Below are 23,349 nucleotides of genomic sequence, written 5' to 3'. Positions count from 1 at the left end.
TCTTTCCCGCGACGCTGTAATTATTTTTATTTTTTTTCCGCCGTATCTTTTTTTTTTTCCGACGCAACTTTTTTTACCCGGCGCGATTCACAAAACTCGGCGTAACGTAATTTTGCGCAATGCACGTCGGGAAAATGACGTCGGGCGCATGCGCAGTAGGTCCGGCGCGGGAGCGCGCCTAATTTAAATTGGACTCGCCGCATTAAATTAGGAACGCCTTGCGCCGGACGGATTTAAGTTACACTGCTGCAAATTTGCAGGTAAGTGCTTTGTGGATCGGGCACTAACTTGGGAAATTTGCGGCGGTGTAACTTAAATGGGAAAAGTTAAGTTACGACGCCTGGCTGTGGATCTGGCCCAGTGATCTCTCTCTACTCCCAGTCAGTCCCCTCCCTCCCCACAGTTAGAAACACCTCCCTAGGGAACACTTAACCCCTTGATCGCCCCATAGTGTTAACCCCTTCCCTGCCAGCGTCATTTATACAGTGATCAGTTGCTATTTTTTGCTATGATCACTGTAATAATGTCAAAGGTCCTAAAAAAGTGTCAAAAGTGTCTGATCTGTCTGCCACAATGTCGCAGTCCCACTAAAGATTTTTGGTCACCACCATTACTAGTAAAAAACAATAATAATAAAAATGCCATAAATATATCTCCTTTCTTGTAAACGCTATAACTTTTGCGCAGACCAATCAATATACACTTATTGCAATTTGTTTACCAAAAATATGTAAAAGAATACATATTGGCCTAAACTGATGAAGACATTTTTTTGGGGGATATTTAATATAACAAAAAGTAAAAAATATTGTTTTTTGTTTCAAAATTGTTGGTCTTTTTTTTTGTTTATAGGGCAAAAAATAAAAACCGCAGAGGTGATCAAATATCACCAAAATAAAGCTCTATTTGTGGGAAAAAAAAGGACTTCAATTTTGTTTGGTTACAATGTCTCACGACCGCTCAATTTTCAGTTAAAGCGACACAGGGCCTGGTCATTAAGGGGGTAAATCCTTCCGGGGCTGAAGTGGTTAAAACAAATAAACTTATATTCAAATATGTGTTCTTAACTTCAAAATATACCTTCTAATACTCTCAGCTTTCTCCAAATATACACTTTTTTTTTTTCAGCTGTAAATTTAACTTTCTGTTAGAGGGTAAATAGGTTTGTTCTCTATGGTCCCGCTGTATGTAGAAAAGTAGCCATCCTCTCTTATTTGCTTCTGAAATGGACTAGGGACTGTGGACTATTAGATTTGCAGTGTGCATAGCGAAGTGCATATGACCACAACTAACGTGCACTGCTTGTTCCAGGTTGAAGTGAGGGGGGAAAAAAGGAGAAGTTTGGAAGCTCACAGAGGATGTTACAAGGAGGCAAAAAAACACTGCAAGAAACAATTTAATGATAAAAAGATTACAAGGCCATTAACCCCCCTGGCGGTATTCCCGAGTCTGGCACGGGGTAAGATTTCATTACCAAAAGCGGTATTCCCGAACCAGACTGGGGATCACCTCGCAGCAGCCACAGGCAAAGTTACTTACTTTGTCCCTGGATCCTGCGATGCCACCGCGCTGTGTGAGCGAGCGGCGTCCTCGCTCGATTCACACAGCGTCCCTGTGTGCCCCTGATCTCCGTTCCCTGCGATGTTACGACGCACGGGGGCGGAGATTGGGGCCAAATTCAAAAAAGTAAATAAACACATTACATACAGTATACTGTAATCTTAAATATTACAGTACTGTATGTAAAAAAAAAGCACACCCCCTTTGTCCCTAGTGGTCTGCCCAGTGTCCTACATGCACTTTTATATAATAAAAACTGTTCTTTCTGCCTGCAAACTGTAGATTGTCCATAGAAACCAAAAAGTGTCCCTTTATGTCAAAAGTGGTTTTAGAGCAGCTAGAAAACAGCAATAATAAATTATAATCACTTGCAGAATTGTGCGATAGCGATGTGTGGGGAAATTCATCATAAAAAAATAAAAGTAATGACAGCGACAATTCTGCAACTGAGCAAATTTCAGTGATTTTGAGTTTATTACATTATTGAATAATTTTTATTATAATTATATTATTATTTGTTATAACTATTTATAATTATTTATTATATTATAATTTATGATTTGTTTTTCAAACTTTTTCATACCCGGGATGTCTACTAGACTCTTGTTTGGACAGATTTAAGTGAGTTATTTCTAAGAATTACAGGCCTACAATGTAAAACTCCAAATTTCCATGCAAAATAATGGTACCACTTTCAGCACCTAAAATCTGAAACAATCATCCCGCCAGGGAGGTTAAAGGGTTTGTAAAGGTAATTTTTTCCCCCCTAAATAGCTTCCTTTAGTGCAGTCCTCCTTCACTTACCTTATCCTTCCATTTTGCTTTTAAATGTCCTTTTTTCTTCTGAGAAATCCTCACTTCCTGTTCTTCTGTCTGTAACTACACACAGTAATGCAAGGCTTTCTTCCTGGTGTGGAGAAAGCCTCTTGAGGGGGCGAGCAGGCAAGTCAGGACGCTCTCTACTTTGCAGATAGAGAAAGGAGCTGTGTGTTAGTGGGCGTCCTGACACTCCTGCTTGCCCCCTCCCCCCTCAAGAGGCTTTCTCCACACCAGGGAGAAAGCCTGGCATTACTGTGTGGAGTTACAGACAGAAGAACAGGAAGTGAGGATTTCTCAGAAGAAATTAGGACATATGAAAGCAAAATCGAAGGATGAGGTAAGTGAACGAGGACTGCACTAAGGTAAGGGAAGCTATTTAGGGATTTTTTTTTTAACCTTTACAACCCCTTTAAGTAGTAGATATGTATGAATTATTTGTGAACAGGAAAGCAAAAACAAGGAAAACATGTAACTGGTTAAAGCCTTTAACACACTAAGGGGTAGATTCAGAAAAAGTTTGCTTTGCAAATGTCTCAAAATGTGTATAAGTATAACTAATAATTCCCGTAATGTTTGTACGCATTGTAGTTTCTTTCTTGCCTTTCAACTGGGCGAATGTAACAACTCCTTAACATTCAATCCTGAGAGAAAAATACCTTAACCATTTTTTGTGATTCAGCACTGTGTTACTTTACCTGAAAATTGCGCAGTTGTGCAACGCTGTACCCAAACGAAATTTTACTGTTGGGTCCATACATCATACAGACCTAACAGCAGGGGGTTTTACTCACAATGCAAGTGACTGCAGATGTTGGGAGTGTGTGTATATCTGACAAGCCAACAGGTGCAAAAAAACACAACAAAAGCTCTTGCAGCAAAAGGGTTAAACAGCAAAGGAAACACTATAATGCCTTGTACACATGACCGGACTTTTGGCCGTGCAAAAGTCCGCCGTGAGTCCGTCGGAAGTCCGATGGAAAGAAAGAGAACAGGTTCTCTATCTAAGGCCTGTCTGACTTCCGACAAAAAAAGTCAGATGGAGGCTACACACGGCCGGACTTTTAGAGAACAAAAGCCTGTCTGACTTTTTTCTCGGAAAGTCCTGCCGTGTGTACGAGGCATAAGGGAGACTTCTGCACTCTGTGCAGTCTATGGAGAATCTTGTGCACATAGCTGCCATGTGAATTGATACACTTAGCATTATTATTATTGTTATTACTAAATGTGAAAGCTTCCTAAGGGTCGTTAGAGAGCTGCACCTGCCGGGGTCCTAACAACCAGTGACTCATCCCGCCCCGTACTTTCAGCTGTCAGCCAGGAATTCCTGAAAGATTGTGTAAAAAAAGAAAAAACTGCTTAAGGTCCCCCCAAAATTCATATGATGGGTTTTAAGGGGGACCTTATAAAAAACACATGGGGTCACCCCAAATTCCTGCCTGGGTGTCCAGGAAAGAGATGGCACAAGCATGCTGCTTTACTTCCCTGAACCATACCAGGTCACATGCCCTTATCATGGAGAGGGTACCTTGTCAGGGGGGACCCCATGGAAAAGCACCATGCCCTCATGTTGATAAAGACAAGGGCCTCTGTACCCTAATCCTGGCCCAGTGGTTGTGGGGGTCTGCAGGAGGAGGGTCCCCCAGATACAGCCCCCCATATGGATGAGCAGCTCTAGTCATTCACAAAAAAAAGAAAAAAAAAGCACTCTAGAAATAAACACACCCAAACATTTGGCAGGTCCTTGAATAACAAAATAAAAAAATAAAAAAGTCCCTCAATGTACATCCATTATCATTCCCACCATTCAGTGATGCAGGCCCAGGTCACTCAAAAAACAACACTCGCTGATCCGTCAAAAGAGAAAACCTAACACTGCCAAGACATGCCTGATCCCATTGCTTCCTGTGCACTGAATGATATCTCTAAAATAAACAAAGGGGCAGGGACATCCGGGGGACATCACTGACAAAATATGGGTGTGTCCATAATTCATCAATTACATCAGTAGGCAACCCACCCCTTTGTTAACCTAAGTAGTGGGGACATGGAGATGTCATTCAGATGATACCCGCTCTTGTTTACTTTAGCAGTGGGAATCATCCAACTTAAATCTCTGAGCCCCCAAAGCTAAATACCCAGAAAAGTACAAATACTTGAGCTGGTGTACAGGATTTGCATTTCTGTCTTTTCAGTCCTGAGATTTACATAGCACTGTCACACAGCACAGCCCTATCTTGCAGGGTCAGTGATCTGAATCAGGCGAAACGCACTGCGTTCTGCATTTGGAGTGCTATTACTTTTATTAACACCTGCAGCAGATCGCATGAACACAATGTGATTGCTATGTGGTGCGATGTGGGGAAACGCAGCAAATCTGTGTGTTTCCCACATTGCATCAGTGTGAACCAGGGTTTAAACAGGGTATACACTGTGAGTAAAATTTTATTTATTTGTTCAATGGAAAAAAAAAAAAGTATACATAAGTGATGTTGCTGCAGTGATCTCCCCCGCTGCCAGTGGCGGCTGGTGAAGTTTTGGATGGGGGGTGCAAGACTCCGCCCCTCCATGTTTGGTCCCTCCCACTTCTCATAAGCCACACCCCTTATAAAATCCACCCACTCCGTCCCCTGTATTCCACTTGCTTCCACTCATAGTGTCAGGAGTATACAGCTCAGCATCACAGGACAGAGTATATAGCCCCAGCATCACAAATCATGGTATATAGCGCAGCCTTACAGATCAGCGCAAACAAACTAAAAGTAGCGCTACCCCCGAAGGAGCCGCTGGTTGATTTTGGGATCGGCCTGCTAGGTCACCTTGGCAATGTCTAGGGGTGTAATTTGTAAGAGCAGCAGGAGTGAATGGAGGTCCAGACATTCAATAAAGGTTTTTCTATGCTTTATTGCTTAGTCCAAACACAGCCAACATCAACACAATTCAGGGAGGTCAAAGCTGATGAAGGAAAGAAAGAACCATGCGGTATCAGGCCTGGATGTAGAACTGAGCAATTCTTTGCTCTGCGTTAAATCAATTAGAGAACACACCGCTAATCTACTCGGAGTGGGTAAAGTACCCCCCGGACAGACCCCTAGGATAGGCCTGGCAGCCGGAGCGTCACTCTGGATAATACTGGGATAAGCAGGTCTAAAACACAGACCTCTCTCTAGGCCCCATCATAGGCCATCTTCAATATATATACTTTAGTAAGTGAAAACATTCCCAGTAGGCTGATTTAAAGGAAGTCCCAGGATGACAGTAAGCATACCTGTCAGCTACCGGACTCCCGATCCAAGACAAGGATCCTGTCAATAAGTCCTGGAACCCAGCGGAGCGGGGAGACTTTCTCCCTCTCTAGAATGCGATCCACTGCAAGGTTCGGTTCTGGCCAGGAGGGCCACGCCAGCGGGGTCCATGGATGCGCATACCCTGAAGGGGGGTACCGCACCTGAAATCGGGGACCCCGCGGGAAAAAGAGCACACGAACACCTGACCTCCCTCACGGATATACCCTCTCCCAGCATGCCCCGCGAGACTAAACGTCCTCTGATTGGCCGCTAGGAGAAGATCTGCTCCGTCAGAACCCCTCTGGTGCCAACTGCTGACCAAAGGTGGCATTGCACTCCCCGACCACAGTCTGACCCAGTGGACTTCTGAAACGACAGAGGTCCCAAATTTAGACAAACACATAGAAGGGAACAAAGTAACTCTCCCTTCTTCACTAAATTTAGGCATAGCGCCCATGCTAAAAGGGGGCGCTACATAAAAAATTACACTGTTAGTAATGAAGGACTCTAAATGGGCAGGAGATTACCAGATACTGCAGACATACTGCACAAGATTACCAAAGACTGTGGACATACTGCACAAGATTACCAGATACTGCAGACATACTGCACAAGATTACCAAAGACTGTGGACATACTGCACAAGATTACCAGATACTGCAGACATACTGCTCGAGATTACCAAAGACTGTGGACATACTGCACAAGATTACCAGATACTGCAGACATACTGCACAAGATTACCAGAGACTGCGGACATACTGCACAAGATTACCAGAGACTGCAGACATACTGCACAAGATTACCAGAGACTGCGGACATACTGCACAAGATTACCAGAGACTGCGGACATACTGCACAAGATGACCAGATATTGCGGACATACTGCACAAGATTACCAGATACTGCGGACATACTGCACAAGATTACCAGATACTGCGGACATACTGCACAAGATTACCAGAGACTGCAGACATACTGCACAAGATTACCAGAGACTGCAGACATACTGCACAAGATTACCAGAGACTGCGGACATACTGCACAAGATTACCAGAGACTGCGGACATACTGCACAAGATTACCAGTGACTGTGGACATACTGCACAAGATTACCTGAGATTGCGGCTGCTGCACTATTCTCTTCTGACCGCGGGGATTCTGAGAACTCCCCTGGCATCTACTGGCGCTGCAAGCGCTGTTCGAATGCATGTTTTGCAGCATGACCGTTTGACATAATGTGGTCTTTAGACCAGCTTCTGTTGAACAGACAGCTGCACACACAGAGTAAAAATTCAGGATGATTTCCACTACATGTTTACCCAACTTTACAGGTGTTGCACCTCCCCGCGCCTCCTTTAACCACAACTGGTTGGTTTCTTGTGCTGCTTCCCCCACCCTCCAGGCTGGGCTCTGCTGTACAGGAACTACAAAATGATAATACCAAGTCCAATTTGGGTAATCAAATCACTTGAATTTTAAGAAATGCATTTAATGATGTATCAATGAACACAGATTTTCATTCACTTTTGTATTTTTTTTTTATGTGCCCAGAGTTCAGCTTTAACAACAGCTGCTGGATATTTTGGAAACCATTTATTCACAGCATTTCTTTGTCAAACATAAATAATCACTTTTTGAATGGTTTTGAATAGATTCTGACTCGCAGTGACACAAGTTCCATTATTGTTATCATGTTCTGTGACAGGTGCTTTGTGAATCTGGTGCATTGTTTATGTACAGGGTTTGCTGTCCCTGGTGGTTCTGGAACACAATATTAGTTAGTTATACACCGAGGACATCGCACTCATCAGTTTATTAATGAGAACAAAAGATCCCTCTCTCAAATGGCTCAGAAGTGCGTGGGTGGAAAACACCTAAATGTCTATCTGCTGGATTCACGTAGGGCGGCGTATTTTTGAGCCGGCGTAGCGTATCGTATTTACACTATGAAGCCGTAAGTCAGAGAGGCAAGTGCTGTATTCACAAAGCACTTGCCTCCTAAGTTACGGCGGCGTAGCGTAAATGGGCCGGCGTAAGCGCGCCTAATTAAAATTGTGAAGAGGTGTGCGTGTTTTATGTAAATAAACCATGACCCGACGTGATTGACGTTTTTAACGAAGGGCGCATGCGCCGTCCGTGGACATATCCCAGTGTGCATTGCTCCAAAGTACGCCGCAAGGACTTATTGGTTTCGACGTGAACGTAAATTACGTCCAGCCCCATTCACGGACGGCTTACGCAAACAACGTAAAATTTTCAAAATTCGACACGGGAACGACGTCCATACTTAACATTGGCTAAGCCAGCTTTTTGTTCGACTAACTTTACGCCTGAACACGCCTTACGTAAACGGCATATCTTTACTGCGATGGGCAAGCGTACGTTCGTGAATAGGCGTATCTCGCTGATTTACACATTCTAGGCGTAAATCAGCGTTCACGCCCCTAGCGGCCTGCGGAACTAGACAGCTAAGATATGACGGCGCAGGCCGTCGTATCTTAGCTACATTTGAGTGTATCTCAATTTGAGAATACACTTAAATGTACAACGGCTTAGATTCAGAGTTACGACGGCGTGTCTACTGATACGCCGGCTTAATTCTTTGTGAATCTAGGTATATGTGAATAAGGTGTGGGGTATATTTTTGTCTGTTCGGTGAAATTTTTGTTTCTATCTGTGCAATACTGGGTATGTTCAAGTGTGAGGCTAGCTATAATGGAAACCTTGAAAACTGCTCACCCTCATCCTCCTGTTAGCATTTCTAAATAAAAATGACAGAGCTACCACAGCTGATCCAGGCCTGGAACTGTTCACATTTGTTGTGCCCCATACCTCACTCCCATTGTTCTCTATAGCTGGGCCCCATGCAGGGTGCACCATAGCGGTAAAGAGCGCAGCAAGTAAATAATTCAGCAACATGTGTCAGCCTCTGAAATCTCTCATTTTATTAAACGGAATTTAAAGTGTTACTAAACCCAGGACCCTACTTTCACTATATCTGGTCTCCCACAGTACATGGAAACAGTGGCGTACTAACTATGGGGCTGGGGAGGGGGGGCGTTCCGCACCGGGTGACACACATCGGATAAAATTATTTTAGCAAATATAAACTGCTAAATACCTTTTCTCATCAGCAGTAGCAGTCTGCAGTAGCAGTATATAGCAGTATATAGGGCTAGATTCAGGTAGGGGCGCGCAATCTAACGGCGGCGCAGCGTATCGTATTTACGCTACGCCGCCGCAACTTACAGGAGCAAGTGCAGTATTCACAAAGCACTTGCTCCGTAAGTTGCGGCGGCGTAGCGTAAATGGGGCCGGCGTAAGCGCGCTTAATTCAAATGTGTAAGGGGGGCGTGTTTTATGTTAATGTGTGTTGACCTGACGTGATTGACGTTTTGTATGAACGGCGCATGCGCCGTCCGTGTACATATCCCAGTGTGCATTGCTCCAAATTACGTCGTAAGGACGTCATTGGTTTCGACTTGAACGTAAATTATGTCCAGCCCTATTCGCGAACGACTTACGCAAACAACGTAAAAAATTCAAAAATCGAAGCGGGAACGATGTCCATTCTTAACATTGAGTGCGCCTCATAGAAGCAGGCACAACGTTAAGCCAAACAACGTAAAAAACGTATGCCGGGCGCACGTACGTTTGTGAATCGACGTAAATAGGTAATTTGCATATTCTACACCGAAAACAACGGAAGCGCCACATAGCGGCCAGCGTGAGAATGCACCCTAAGATACGACGGCGTAATAGAATTACGCCAGTCGGATCTTAGGCTAATGTCGGCGTAGCTAGCTTTCTGAATACAGAAAGTAGATACGCCGGCGCAGCTTTGAATTTACGCGGCGTATCTATGGATACGCCGGCGTAATTCTTTGCTGAATCTAGCCCATAGTGTGTGCTCTGTGTATAGTGTGTGCTTTGTGTAGAATATACATTGTGTGCTCTGTCTATAGTGTGTGCTCTGTGTATAATATACAATGTGTGCTCTGTGTATAGTGTGTGCTCTGTGTATAATATACAATGTGTGCTCTGTGTATAGTGTGTGCTCTTGAGCAAACATATTTATATAGATGGACCACCTACCAGACACGGGATTCCACTAAAGCATTTCACCCTAACTCAGTGCTTGATAAAATCGGGTAGAGTAAAAGTAATTAGTGGTGGTGCAGCCTAGTTTTAGTCATGGTGGATGTTGGAAAAACGCTTCTATCATTAAATGATTTTTTCCGCATAAAAAGGTGAACAATTATTCAATGCTGGCAATACACGTAATGATAAACAATCAATCGATCATAAATGCAGTCATTACATCCAAATTGATTGTAAAGGCCCATACACATGATCGGATATTCCGGCAACAATTGTCCGACGGACGTGTTTTGTCGGATAATCTGACCGTCTGTATGCTCCATTGGACAATTGTGGTCGGAATTTCCAACAACAAATGTTGGCTGTGCATGCTCTCAAATTGTCCGACAACAAATGTGTTCCGTCAGATTATCCGATTGTGTGTACACAAATCCGTCGGACTAAAATCCAAAGTACAAACACGCATGCTCAGAAGCACTGCTAACCATCAGACAACATTACCAGAAGTTGCCCAAAGGGTGGCGCAGAAAAGTAGTTTTGTGAATGTTGGATGAAAAAGTTCTGCCGTCTGTATGCAGAACAAGTTCACGGACAACGCCCTTTGGACAAAAATCCATGAATTTGTCCGATGGAAGTCCGAGCTTTAGACACAACCAAAATGGTTGAATTCTGGTGAATATTCTTGCAGAATCAATTTTCTTTTTTCATTTAAATGATTGCTTATGAATCAAAATGATTGTTTAGCACAATTGATTCCCAGGAGATTCCAAAGAAATTAATGTTACGGTAACTGATTATTTCATTACATGTATGACCAACACAGTGTATGCTGGATGTAAACACTGCCCAAGTTAGTTTAAACAATGTAAATTGAAATTGTACAGAATACATAGCAATTGAACTACATACCAGCTTTTAGCACATATATTAAGTCATCAAATTCTTGAAGTTCCTCATCAGCGACCAGTGAACCGTTACTGTACCCCCCTGATGGGGTGTAGGCTGTGCCATTTTGAGGGCTGTGCTTTTCCTGACTGCCAGGCCGCTCCCAGTCTGAGGAAATCTGAAATATAGGCAAAGTAACTGAAAATCAGCATTACGCTATGGAATAAAATATACTTACACAATAAAACCGGGAGGGGGGGGGGCATTTAAATTAGTCTGCCCTTCTATTTAAACATACAAATGAACTGCTACTTTGGTTCTCTAATGTGAATAGAAGATACCCAGCAATCCTAAAATCATAATTTCTAATACTTACCTATGAACCCCAATTGCACATAAAAAAAAACAGACAAGGGAGGGGCAGTCTGAAGTTCTATTATTTGAAGGGGTATATTCTGGGCATGCCACTAAACTAAGTGCTTGGACACAGCATATCCCTATAGGCAGGGCCGGACTTACCATTGGGCTTGACGGGGCTCAAGCCCATGGGCCCCACCCAATAGGGGGCCCCGGATGGCAACCCCCCCCCCTTTTTTTTTTTATTCATTTATATTTTTTTTTATTAAAGGGCTCAGAGGTCCTCAGGGCCCCATGTGGCAACCCCCCCCCCTTTTTTTATTATAAATGTTTATTTTTGTTTATATTTTTTTATTTTTTATTAAAAGGCCCAGAGGTCCCCGGGGGCCCCGGATGGCAACCTTTTTTTTATGTATTTTTTTATAAATGTTTATTTTTTTTTATTTAATTTTTTTTTTATTAAAGGAAGGGCCCAGAGGTTTCTTTTTTCTTTTTATTAAAGGGCCCAGAGGTCCCCCCCCCTTTTTATATATATATATATATATGCCCCAAAATTCCTGATGGCAGCCCTGCGCATACCTCCCAACACGCACGGATTCTGCAGGACTTTCCCGCACAGACAGCTTCTTCCCGCAGTCCCGCGAAAGGGTTAATTTTCCCGCACTGCAAGAGGAGGCCGCACGGAAGCAGGAGGAACCGGAGCGGTGTGTGGAGGACTGTGGCTGCTGAAGGGAAGAAAGCCGACAGCCGGGCTAATGACAGTCTGTGGCCCCCGGCTGTCGGCACAGGTGAGAGGCACTCCCCCCCACTCAACAACTACAAAACCCCCCCAGGAGGAACCGGAGTGGTGTGTGGATGCCTGCTGAAGGGAAGAGAGCCGACACATTCCTTGCACAGGTGAGAGGCACCCCCCCCCCGCTCAACAACATTAATGCGCACCCCCCCGCTCAACAACTTTAATGCGCACCCCCCCGCTCAACAACTTTAATGCGCCCCCCCCCCGCTCAACAACTATGATCCCCCCCTCGCTCAACATCTTCAACCCCCCCCCCCCAATTCTCGGCTCCAGGGGGCCCCTTCAACACTCAAGCCCAGGGGCGCCCATCACCCTAAGTCCTGCCCTGCCTATAGGAGACTGGGGGAAGGAAACAAGGATGCTGGCCATGGCTTCTCTGATATATCTCATGCATGCAGAGTCCTGTGTATGAAGATGGCCTTATCAGCAATCAGCCAGCAAATCTAGCTTCACCTTTCTATAGGACAGCAGGAGCTAGGAGAACCCAAGAAAACTGGAGCATGATCTCAAAAACAGGCTAGACGGGCCGCTTGGTCTTTTAATGCTGCCAGTCTTCTATGTTTTTATGATCGGTATGTGTGCTAAACATGCATTTCTGATTTAGAGAACTGAAACAAACAAATGAGGCAATGATGTGGAACGCAAAACTATATTTTTTAATTGATAAGAATATGACAGTTACAGAGTTACTCCCAGTGACTGGATATTGTGTAGGTGATGAATTATTGGGGACAGTTAATGTCAATTTACAATTAAGCAGATGAGGTCCATATAGCCATTTCTAAAGTGAAACCTGAACTCCAGTTTAAACTTTTAAAAGTAAAGTCGATGCTTAGAAGCAGATACCACAATATGCCATCAGTTCTATGCTTCTTGATGTAGTTTGTCTTTGTTAAAGAGGCTTGACATTCCCTGACTTCATGACCAGGTTCTACCACCTGTCTAATTAGTGTGCTGACCACTGTGACAGTCTCATTGGACACTGGCATATCAGCTGGCAGAGGTTTACCCTGAAGACAAGAATAGTCTGGTTCCAGTAACAAAGCAAAATTAAATTGAAAGAAAAGCAGTTTTTCAGACCCCTTGTGCTGTCAACACTTAGGCAGAACCACGAAAGTCTAAAATGCCCTTAGCAACCAGCTTTGCAAGAAAAACAGTGCCCACTACTTAAAAAGCTAGTTGCTTATTAGTCAAGCAGATCCTCCTTCAGTACATTCTCATTTACTGGCCTATAACAAGCATGCAACAAATAATGTTAAAGTGTTAAAGTTACAAGTAGCAGACAGAGTCTCCAAATTATTACAATGTAAGAATAATTTTCGAGTCCTCCTCCCCAATCAAGCCTAAGTAAAAACACTTATCTACTGTGTATTGGTTGGCAACTGTTTAGAAGTGAGTAATGTCCAAGTCTGCGTGAAAGTAGGAGGGTCCCAGAACCAACCTGACCCACATCTAATAAATAATATATTCTTAACTTCCAAAGGGCCCTTATACAGTTGCATTATTGCCTGGTCAGAACTGGATAGAGTGTGCACAATTTTGTTACAGGTTAGTTGCTGAGAAAATAGTAAAACCATTACTTAAAAAAAAAAAAATAGCATTTTTTTCAACAAGGTTAGCAAAAGCACCACACATATTCTTTCAGCACAGGTCAAAATATGTATTTAGCATTTATTCAGCCAAATTAACTCCTTTTGCTGTAAAGCAGAGTTGCCTTGAACATGTAAACCATATTACCTCCTCCATTGCACTAATGAGGTTCTGAGTGGATTTGCTGATCTCAGCTCCAGCTGGTGGCATCCCACTACTGGGTGTAAAGAAGGCAGAAGCGGGGCTTCTAGGTCCGTCCGTCTCGAGGCTATAACTGGCTTTAACTGGGCAGCACAGCTGATTGTGCATAATAAAGTAAACTACGAAGGCATAGAGACCCTGTGAAAGAAAGAAAAGACATCAGACATCAAGATATATTGTGTGTGTGTGTGTGTTGGGGGTTCTTTGTTAAAAAAAACATAGCGTATAGGGTAACCTCTAAAAGATAGAATGATTTGTGTTAGCCACATAACTAAAGGGTGTAGTCATAAAAACTTGCGAATAGTAATTTGTATGTACATTCGTTTTGCCCAAATGGGGCAAACAATTAATGTTATTAGGCAATTTCCTGCACTGGTTGACTGTTTTCATTGATTTAGAATAGAAATAACCACATTTGGCCACTAGATGGCACTAAGTATCATAAAATATCCCTATACTTAACACCAGATAGTTGCTAAATGCTGTATTTTTAAATTCAGTTTTAAATTCAGTTTTAAATTCAGTTTTAAATTCCGACTAGCACAGGAGGCCTAATAACATTTGTTTTAATTTTTTTGTCAGTTTTTTTGCATGTACTTTCACTGGGTGTTGTGCACATTTTTTTTATAAATAGACCCCTCTGTAGTCTTTAAATGCTCATAATATGCCTTCAAGGTGCTTTAAAGTGGACCATTCAAACTACACAGATTAACACTGGCAAACCATGCACCTAAAAGGTATATAGCAGGAGTATTGAATTACAATTAAAGGAGGTCTGGCCTGTAAATTTTTCTTCCAGCAGAGGTCAGATTATCATGTTTGTGCTTTAAATCAGATTCTAGTATATATGTAGTCATTTTATAGCAATGTACAATTTTCTTAGTATTTCAATAATATGTATTATCAATTTTTAGTAACTGCATTAAACATGTGGACAGTTTGAACTTGGATCATCATAGTGCCCATCAGAATGCCTCCTTACATTAGGTGTCTCCATCAGACTGCCCACTTGCAGCAGGTGTCCCCATCAGAATACCCCCTACATTAGGTGTCCCCATCTAACTTCCCCCTTACATCAGGTGTCCCCATCAGAGTATCCCCTCACATTAGGTGTCTCCATCAGACTGCCCCCTTGCAGCAGGTGTCCCCATCAGAGTACCCTCTTACATTAGGTGTCTCCATCGGACTGCCCCCTTACATCAGGCATCCCCATCAGAGTATCCCCTTACATTAGGTGTCTCCATCATACTGCCCAATTACATCAGGTGTCCCGATCAGAGTATCCCCTTATGTTAGGTGTCCCGATCAGAGTACCCCCTTACATTAGGTGTCTCCATCAGACTGCCCTCTTACATCAGGCGTCCCCATCAGACTGCCCCCTTACATCAGGTGTCCCCTTCAGAGTACCCCCTTACATCAGGTGTCTCCATCAGACTGCCCCTTACATCAGGTGTCTCCATCAGACTGCCCCTTACATCAGGTGTCCATTAGAGTACCCCCTTAGATTAGGTGTGCCCATCAGACAACCCCTTACATAAGATCTCCCCATCAGAGTACTCCCTTACATTGGGTTTCCCCATCAGAGTGCTCCCATACATTAGGTGTCTCCAGCAGACTGCCCATTTACATCAGGTGTCCCCATCAGAGTATCCCCTTATGTTAGATGTCCCGATCAGAGTACCCCTTTACATTAGGTGTCCTAATCAGACTGCCCCCTTACATCCGGTGTCACCATCAGAGTACCCCCTTACATCAGGTGTCTCCATCAGCCTGCCCCCTTACATCAGGTGTCCCCATTAGAGTACCCCCTTACATTAGGTGTCCCCATCAGACTGCCCCCTTACATTAGGTGTCCCCATCAGACTGCCCCATTACATCAGGTATCCCCTTCAGAGTACCCCCTTACATCAGGTGTCTCCATCAGACTGCCCCCTTACATAAGGTGTCCCCACTAGAGTACCCCCTTAGATTAGGTGTGCCCATCAGACTGCCCCCTGACATCAGGTGTCCCCATCAGAGTGCTCTCTTTAGGTGCCATACAGGTAGAGGGTAGGAACGGGAAGACAGAGCAGGCTGCAGATCTAAATGGAGGAAGTCTTGTTGCCAAGCAGTGCTGGAGCTAGTAAAAATATTTCCTTGTATTTGCCCCTGCACAGCCAACCTATTGGGTTTCTTAAGCCTGCACAGTGCAAGAGCTGTATGACAGTGTGAGAATATAAGGACATCTTTTAGTTTCTTGTGTGTAGACTACACTATGAAAATAAATTAAATTCACATTTTACCCTGTAACCACAAGCCTAAAATTATAATAATAATTTTATCTCTACAATGATAAATACATCAGTTTCAGTATAATTTCTTTACTAAAACGACATGATATTGGCATAACATATGTGTATAGTATATCAGAAATGTTGGTGCTCTATACTTATAACCTTTAGTAACAGCTAAGCCAGAGAATCCCCAGCTATGATTTCCCTGTAGGCGATAATGTTAAGGGTGTAATTGTTTCACAGGTACTTTCCAAAGAGTAATGTAATAAGGACATAGGTAAAAGATTACTGGATGAATGCAAAACCACGGTTATATTTGGATACACTGCGACAGCTCTTGTAATAAAGGATAGTTACAGGAAACCAAGTACTTTCCTTACAGGCAAAGTACAAGAACTGTAAATACCCTGTCTGTATATATAACAGTCTAATTTACTCTATAAAACATTATCTACCAAGCTACAAGAAGCAATAATGTATTCTATTAACTGAGTCATGAATGGTATAATGCAGAGATTGGTTTATAACATAATATTTAGCGCATATAAATGCAGTAGATGGATGTACTAAGTATTTACAGGACTCAGCTTTCTTTAAATCACATGTGTCAAACACAAGGCCCACAGGCCGGATATGGCCCTCCAGGTCACTTCATGTAGCCCTCGCTCCCAGGACTTTTTTTCAGCTGGAACATGGTGGAACAGAGTTCTGCCACCTCTGCCTCTCACCCTCTGCTCCCCATTCCCCACTGACATTAGTAAACACAAAAGCCTTCTGTGTTTACAAGGAAAGTTTTCATCTCGGTGGCTTGCAGCTCTCACATATGCCTGCCTGTTCTGCAAGTACACGCAGTGGGGACAGACAATGATCCTCCTGAAACAGAGAGAGAGAGAGGCAAAGCCACCTACAGTCCTGGAAGGTACTAGAGCCGGGCTGCGTAGGTGAAAAGATTAAGGCTGTGGTGGGAGATGTGTGCAGAGGTGGGGGATGGGGGAGAGTGGTGCAGAGGTCAGAGCTGAAGTGGAGGGGTGAAAGTGAGATGTGGACAGCCTGTGATAGAGAGCTTAACCTACATAGTGCACCCCTGAACTTTGCACTCAGTATGTAGCGCACCCCTGAACTCTGCACTCTGTACATAGCACACAACTGAACTCTGCATTCTGCAGGTAGCTTACCTCTGAACTCTGCACTCTGTGCGTAGCGCACTCCTAAACATGTGCTCTGTACCTAGCATATGTAACATACTCCTGAACTTTGCACTCTATATGTAATGCACTCCTGAACTCTGCACTCTGTAGGTAATGCATTCAAGAACTCAGCGCTCTGTATGCCGTATACTCCTGATCTCTGCACTTTGTATATAGCGCACCCCTAAACCCTGCACTCTGTACATAGCGTACTCCTAAACCCTGCACTCTGTACACCACATACTCCTGAACTCTGCACTCTGTACAACACATACTCCTGAACTCTGCACTCTGTACACCACATACTCCTTAACTCTGCACTCTGTACACCACATACTCCTGAACTCTGCACTCTGTACACAGTGTACTTCTGAACTCTGCACTGTGTATATCATGCACATCTGAATTCTGCACTATGTACACAGTGTACTTCTGAACTCTGCCCTTTGTGCATAGCACAATTCTGTACTCTGCATACATAGAGGTTGATTTACGAAAGGGAAATATACTGTGCACTAGAAGTGCCTTGCATGCCTTATTTTCCTTGCATGTGCCATTCAGATCTAGAGCAATTGCACTTGTGGGTGCACAGACTATTTACCTTTAGTAAATCAACCCCATAGTCTTACAGAAACCATATTGCTCATGTGGTCCACAATAAACCTGAGTTTGACACCCCTGCTTTAAAGGTACAGATTCAGGTGGACAGTGATTTTCCAGATTACCTTTGGGCATTTTATATAATTCAGAGACTTCAGTAGTGAGATGTCAGGAGGTTGCAGTGCCCACACCCCCTACTTTTGCTGCATTCTCTACTATGTGGGTTAAAAGTCAACAGGGGGAGCCTCAAATGGCTATTATAGGCAAGTGAAGAACTAAGATGCACAGATCTAGCCATGGAATCTGCATTGGACTTGATGATGTCTGGAGACCTGTAACCTGTGGAAAATAATAAGAGGCTGCTTGAACTAGACTTACAGCCTGAAGGGATGCCCACGGGAGTGGAGGAAAGAAGTAAAACACTTTTTTTTACTACACCTAAACAAGCATTTTCCTTTCCTTGAAACTCAGTTTTAATACTTACCTCTCGGGAGGCAAGTCAATACAGTCTTCAGTAAACTCTTCAGAATTTGACACATCCAGGAATATTAAAAACCTACAGAATCCTGTAGTGATGTAGGTGCCAGTAGGAGAAGGCACTAACAACAGAGGGGTTTTGACCTGGCACCCATCAGAGAGATAAGTATTCAATGATTATACTTACAGTTGTGTAGGTATCACAAGGTATGTGTTGCCCCTGTCAAACACATGATGACTCTACATCCTGTTCATGCCTTGTACCAAGCATATGCTGCTCATTCATATATTATTATTATTTAGGTACTTATATAGCGCCGTCAATTTACACAGAGTTTTACATATACAATGTACATTCACATCAGTCCCTACCCTCAAGGAGCTTACAATCTAAGGTATATTGCCCCAATCACTATGTGAGTACCTTATGATATATATGACATTGAGTATGGTATTACTAACAGAAAGCAGCATGGAACTGGACAACTATGTCAAGTCAGAAATGTGCCCTTTACATTTTGTTTGTTTTTGGAAGGCATCCATAGGTATGTATGCTATAATCATTGATTTCTTTATTTTATTGAGCTCTTACCTGAAGGCTGTTGAAAATGATGAAGAGAACCAACATCCAAAGGTGTCTGTAAGCCACATGTAACCCGCCCCAAAGCCATGTTATCGATATAAGAGCAAATAGATACAAGATCAAGGGTATCTCTGCAAAGTAAACACACATATTTACTAGTCCTCAAATGCATGTATGAGCAAAACATCTTATTTAAATAATACAATTACTGTGTTTCCAGAATTTTAGGGACAGTCTTTTGGAGATGTTCCTAAAATGGCAGAGTAGCTTAGGAACATCTGAGTGACACTCAGCTAAAATAAAAAGGTTGTGTAACTATTCATAAATATATTCTAAAATGCAAAATATTTTAATCTGTACCAAAATCTAAATTTCTCATACTGCACAATCCCAAAACTCCCATGAATAGTGACCCTGCAACACAAATGATATTGAGATATTGGTCTTAATAAGGGACATGACAAACCAGAGCTTTCCAACAATCTTCATGGCATAAGGAGATTCAATTATAGGATCATTATTATTGGCATTCCTTTCCTGGATGCTCTGTGTATTAAGAATGTGTGTGTATTCTTGATTGGTAAGAAACATATGTAGCCTTGTCTACACAGAATAAATCATATCTATGCCTGTGCTCTAGTAAATGTTTTAAGAATTGTTCACTCCAGATGCATTAGTACTGTGATAGCTAGCACAGTCCAACGCAGAAACATGGCATATTGCCTTTTTTCCTATTGTGTCAGTTCACACCACTGTACTGTGATGGTGTGCGCTGAAAAAAGTATTACAGTGAATGTAATTTTGACATTTCAATAAAGTTAAGACAATAAAAAGGTAAGCAGGGTAATGTGGTGATCATAGTTCATTACATTGCCCTGCACACAACACACGCAAGTGGCTGCTCGATGGGGTCTTCGCATTAAAAAGCCCTTAAAAAATAGGGACATCATACCTAGCGACATCGGACAGTAGTTGGATTTTTTTTTAGCACTGTGCCTTATGAGCATGCATGTATGGGACTGATCCATACTGCATTAATTTCTGAAATCATATTTACCAGTTCAAATAAAATGGGATGACATCACCTTGAAAATTTCTATAGCTATACATAAATAAAAACATGTATTGTAAGCTCTACATACAGTGTTGAAGATAACATAAGGTCATAAAGGTATAAAACATTTGACGTGAGTCTTATCAAGGATGATCAGCCGGTCCATCGTTAATTGGAAAGTAACATGGGTTTTAATCTCTTGGGGGAATCATATATGGTGGATACCTAGTATCGTAGGTGTCTCTAAAAAGTGGATGAGGATATACTGTATAGTGAATTGATCCCATATTCCATGGCTTTGGGATGGGGTTTTAGTGTAGTCTTATGCCTCATACACATGTACAGGATTTCCAACGGGAAAAGTTCCTGTTGGAAATCTCGAGGGGAAAGCCGAGAACCTGCTCGGTTCAGTCTTTCCCCTACACATGGCCAGTTTTCCCAACAGGAAAACTGCGATGGAGCTTTGGCCGGGAATCATGGCCATGTGTATGCTCCGTTGCAGTTTTTCCCATAGGAAAACTGCCAAAAACCGCTGGGCAAAAGTCCGCCGGTTTTCCCAGCGGGAAAAAAGAGAACTTTTTTTTTTGTCCGCCATTTTTTGAGCAGTTTTCCCGTCGGAAAAACTGCGAGGAGCATACACACGGCCGGGATTCCCGGCCAAAAGCTCTCCTCACAGTTTTCCTGTCGGCTATATCCGTCAATGGGTGAAATAAGTCAAGGTGTTAACGAACTAATGGATATAACTGGGTATTTATAGTGAGCAAAACAGTGTTAAGATTTAAGACAGGGGTGGGTGTAAGCCAGTGGGTGTGGGGGATCCTGAAATGGGTTATAAGGGGCCAGTGAGCCTTCATGTAAGGTAATGTGGTCAATGTTTAAAGTGAGTTCATTGTATGTCAGAGGGGGTGTTAGATAGGAAGAAATATAGAGAGAATGACGAGGCGGGAAAAAGGGTACAGAAGGAAATTTTAATCATGGCTTATTTCAGATTGACATATTCTGAACATACCTCAGAAATATAAAGAATTTACCATCGTGGGACAGATAACTAGCTTGTTGGAATATATAAAATTGATGTACATCAAAGGTTTTTTTTCCTTACTTTTTAAACAGGTTTTGCACGTAAATTGTAAAATTTAGGCCTGGAGCTGAATATGAACACGCTGATATTATTAGACTGTTCAGCTGTCTGACTTCCATTCTTAAAATATTTTTGATCAGGAAGAGCTTAGCAAGTCAGCAATAAAATCCTCGGCAAGTGTGGGCTGGACATTTAAGAATGCAGTCAACAAACTAAAACATTTCCTGCTTACAGTATATAGCTAACCATGTAAAATATAACATACATAATAGGATTGCATAAGAAGTAAACAGCACACATTTCCTTGTACACCTCAGATACTATATATGCCCCGTGTAATATAAACTTGCAAGAGCAGCACTTCAGTGGTTACTGTGTAGGCAGCATAGCCTAACAAAGTATTTGTATAAAGTGTTTGCTAGTTTAATTTAGAAATGTATCAGTCATTAGTCACCATTTGCTTTTAGTTCTGAACAGTGCCCATGGCAAAGATGCCAATCTGCCCCCCCCCCCTTAGGGTTAGCAGTGATGTCGCTGTAACTACTCCTGTCCACTTTGTAACAAAAGCAACTGGCACAGGGCCTATCCCTGCAATAAACCATTGTGCCAGGGCCCTACCCACCCCTTATCCTGGCCCTGGTTCTGAATCCTGCTTTATATTGCAATGTGCAATAAATTATGACAATGAATCCAACTGAATCTTTCAACGATCTGATGCCAGTAAATCTGAAGCAATACCTAAAGCCATATAGTAGTGTCAAATGTATGTAATAGTATGACCTTCATGTACCTTTGTTTCAAGTTAGCTTTTTCATTGAGCACTTCATGGTGCTGTCGCATGAAAATACTGACCCCCTGTCTTGGATGAGGTCAGACCTCACCCCTCCAAAACGTTGGTACTCACTATTGGTCTATTACTGGGATGACTGTGCTCGTTGACCAATAGCAGGACAAAGGTAGTCAGAGGGAGTAAAGCAAACCAAGACAGCCATGATAAACTTTTATACCACATTTAGGATTTCAGGGGTGCTCAATATGGATGTCAAACTGACATACAGGAATCTTGGGGGGACCTATATATGTAGGGTTTTGCCAGTCTTAAGGCCCATACACACGGTGGGACATTTTGCTAACAAAATTCTAAATCAGCAAGTTTTCAAATTAGTCTGACCGTGTGTACGCTCCATCGGACAAACTTTTTTGGGTTTCATCGGACAAAAAGTTCGGTCTGCAAACGGACAAACTTTACGTCAACAAGAGTCCGATGGTGCCTAGTCCGACCGTGTGTACAGCAAGCAATAGGACTTTTGTACAAAGTACAAACGCGCATGCTCAGAAGCAAAGACCAGCCGGAAGCGTTCTGTCTGGTAGAACTAGCGTTCGTATTTGAAAGAGCACATTCATGACGCGGCAAGCTGCTTTGCTGGTGATACTGATGGAGTAAAAACAAATGTCTTTAATTTGGATTAGTGTATTTTGGTTATATGAATCAAACATATTTCTATATTTTTTTGTGGGTCAAGTTAGCAAAACCCCATAGCGCAACATGTCTGCTTGACAAACGGACGTTCAGAAACGAACAAAGTTGCACAAAACTGAAAATCGTGAATCGTGAAACCTCTACTAACTCTCGCAGAAGGAGCCCAAAGGGTGACACCGGAGAATTGAACTTCCTCTTTTAAACTCTCGTCAGTACGTTGAAACGTCACTACGTTCGTGCTTGTTGCCGAAAAAGTCAGAGCGTGTGTATGCTATGGGTGTGACCGGGCAACTCCCTTCGGACAAAAATCCAAGGGAAAGTTTGTTTGATGTCCGATCGTGTGTACGAGGCTTAACTGTGAGATCAGGTATGCTTAAATACTTTTACCTAACTGTGACACCTATAATGCAAACCAAAGTTGGGTAGACCTTAAATGATTCAGACAGATGTGGAATGCTTACATACTGGGCATTATAAATGGCATAGTCAATTAGTCAAGCTATCACTAAGCACTAGTTAATAGTGCGAAAAGCGTTGGCTGTACATCCCCTATTTTTTGCTGTGATTTGTAGTGCTCATGTATGCTTTTTACAATAAAGACAACCATCAAGATTTTTGGAGTGCGGCTGTCCATATATTTGTTCTACCATAGTCAATTAGTGGACAGCATAAGCCATATTATAAAAGACACAAATAAGTAACTTCATTCTCAGAATACTGTACCTGTGGCATTGGGTCTCCCTCTGAATACATCATCATATGCTTTCCATTGTTGGGTGACTTGATAGGCATGAATGAAAACTACAAGCACTACCACAAGGCAAACCAATGGCACAAGTGCTGCAGTAAAGAGAGCTGCAAAGATGTTTGGAAGGAAACACCTGGAAAACATATAAAGACAATGCAAGTTATTATTTACATGCCTATAAAAAATACTTCCCATAACAAAGCAAGTGGTTTGGAAGCTCAGTCATGTTGACCTACAGTATATAAAGACATACATGAAGGTACTTGGCCT

General features: G+C 42.6%; 1 protein-coding gene across 1 annotated transcript in view; it reads right to left on the bottom strand.

Annotated features, from left to right (window-relative positions):
* The window catches only part of ADGRV1 (adhesion G protein-coupled receptor V1), a 576,045-nt gene that overhangs the window by 7,215 nt on the left and 545,481 nt on the right, over positions 1-23,349 (bottom strand). The window contains exons 87-90 of the mRNA XM_040342090.1: positions 23,055-23,212; positions 18,726-18,847; positions 13,543-13,734; positions 10,677-10,830 (exon numbers count right to left, since the gene is read on the bottom strand). Of these exons, the coding sequence (XP_040198024.1) occupies positions 10,677-10,830; positions 13,543-13,734; positions 18,726-18,847; positions 23,055-23,212 (626 nt within the window). The remainder of the gene's footprint in view (positions 1-10,676; positions 10,831-13,542; positions 13,735-18,725; positions 18,848-23,054; positions 23,213-23,349) is intronic.

This window comes from Rana temporaria, chromosome 1, assembly GCF_905171775.1.
Source record: "Rana temporaria chromosome 1, aRanTem1.1, whole genome shotgun sequence".
In the NCBI taxonomy this organism is placed as follows: domain Eukaryota; kingdom Metazoa; phylum Chordata; class Amphibia; order Anura; family Ranidae; genus Rana; species Rana temporaria.
Note: the sequence above shows the minus strand (reverse complement) of the source record. Positions and strands in the feature narration are given on the sequence as shown.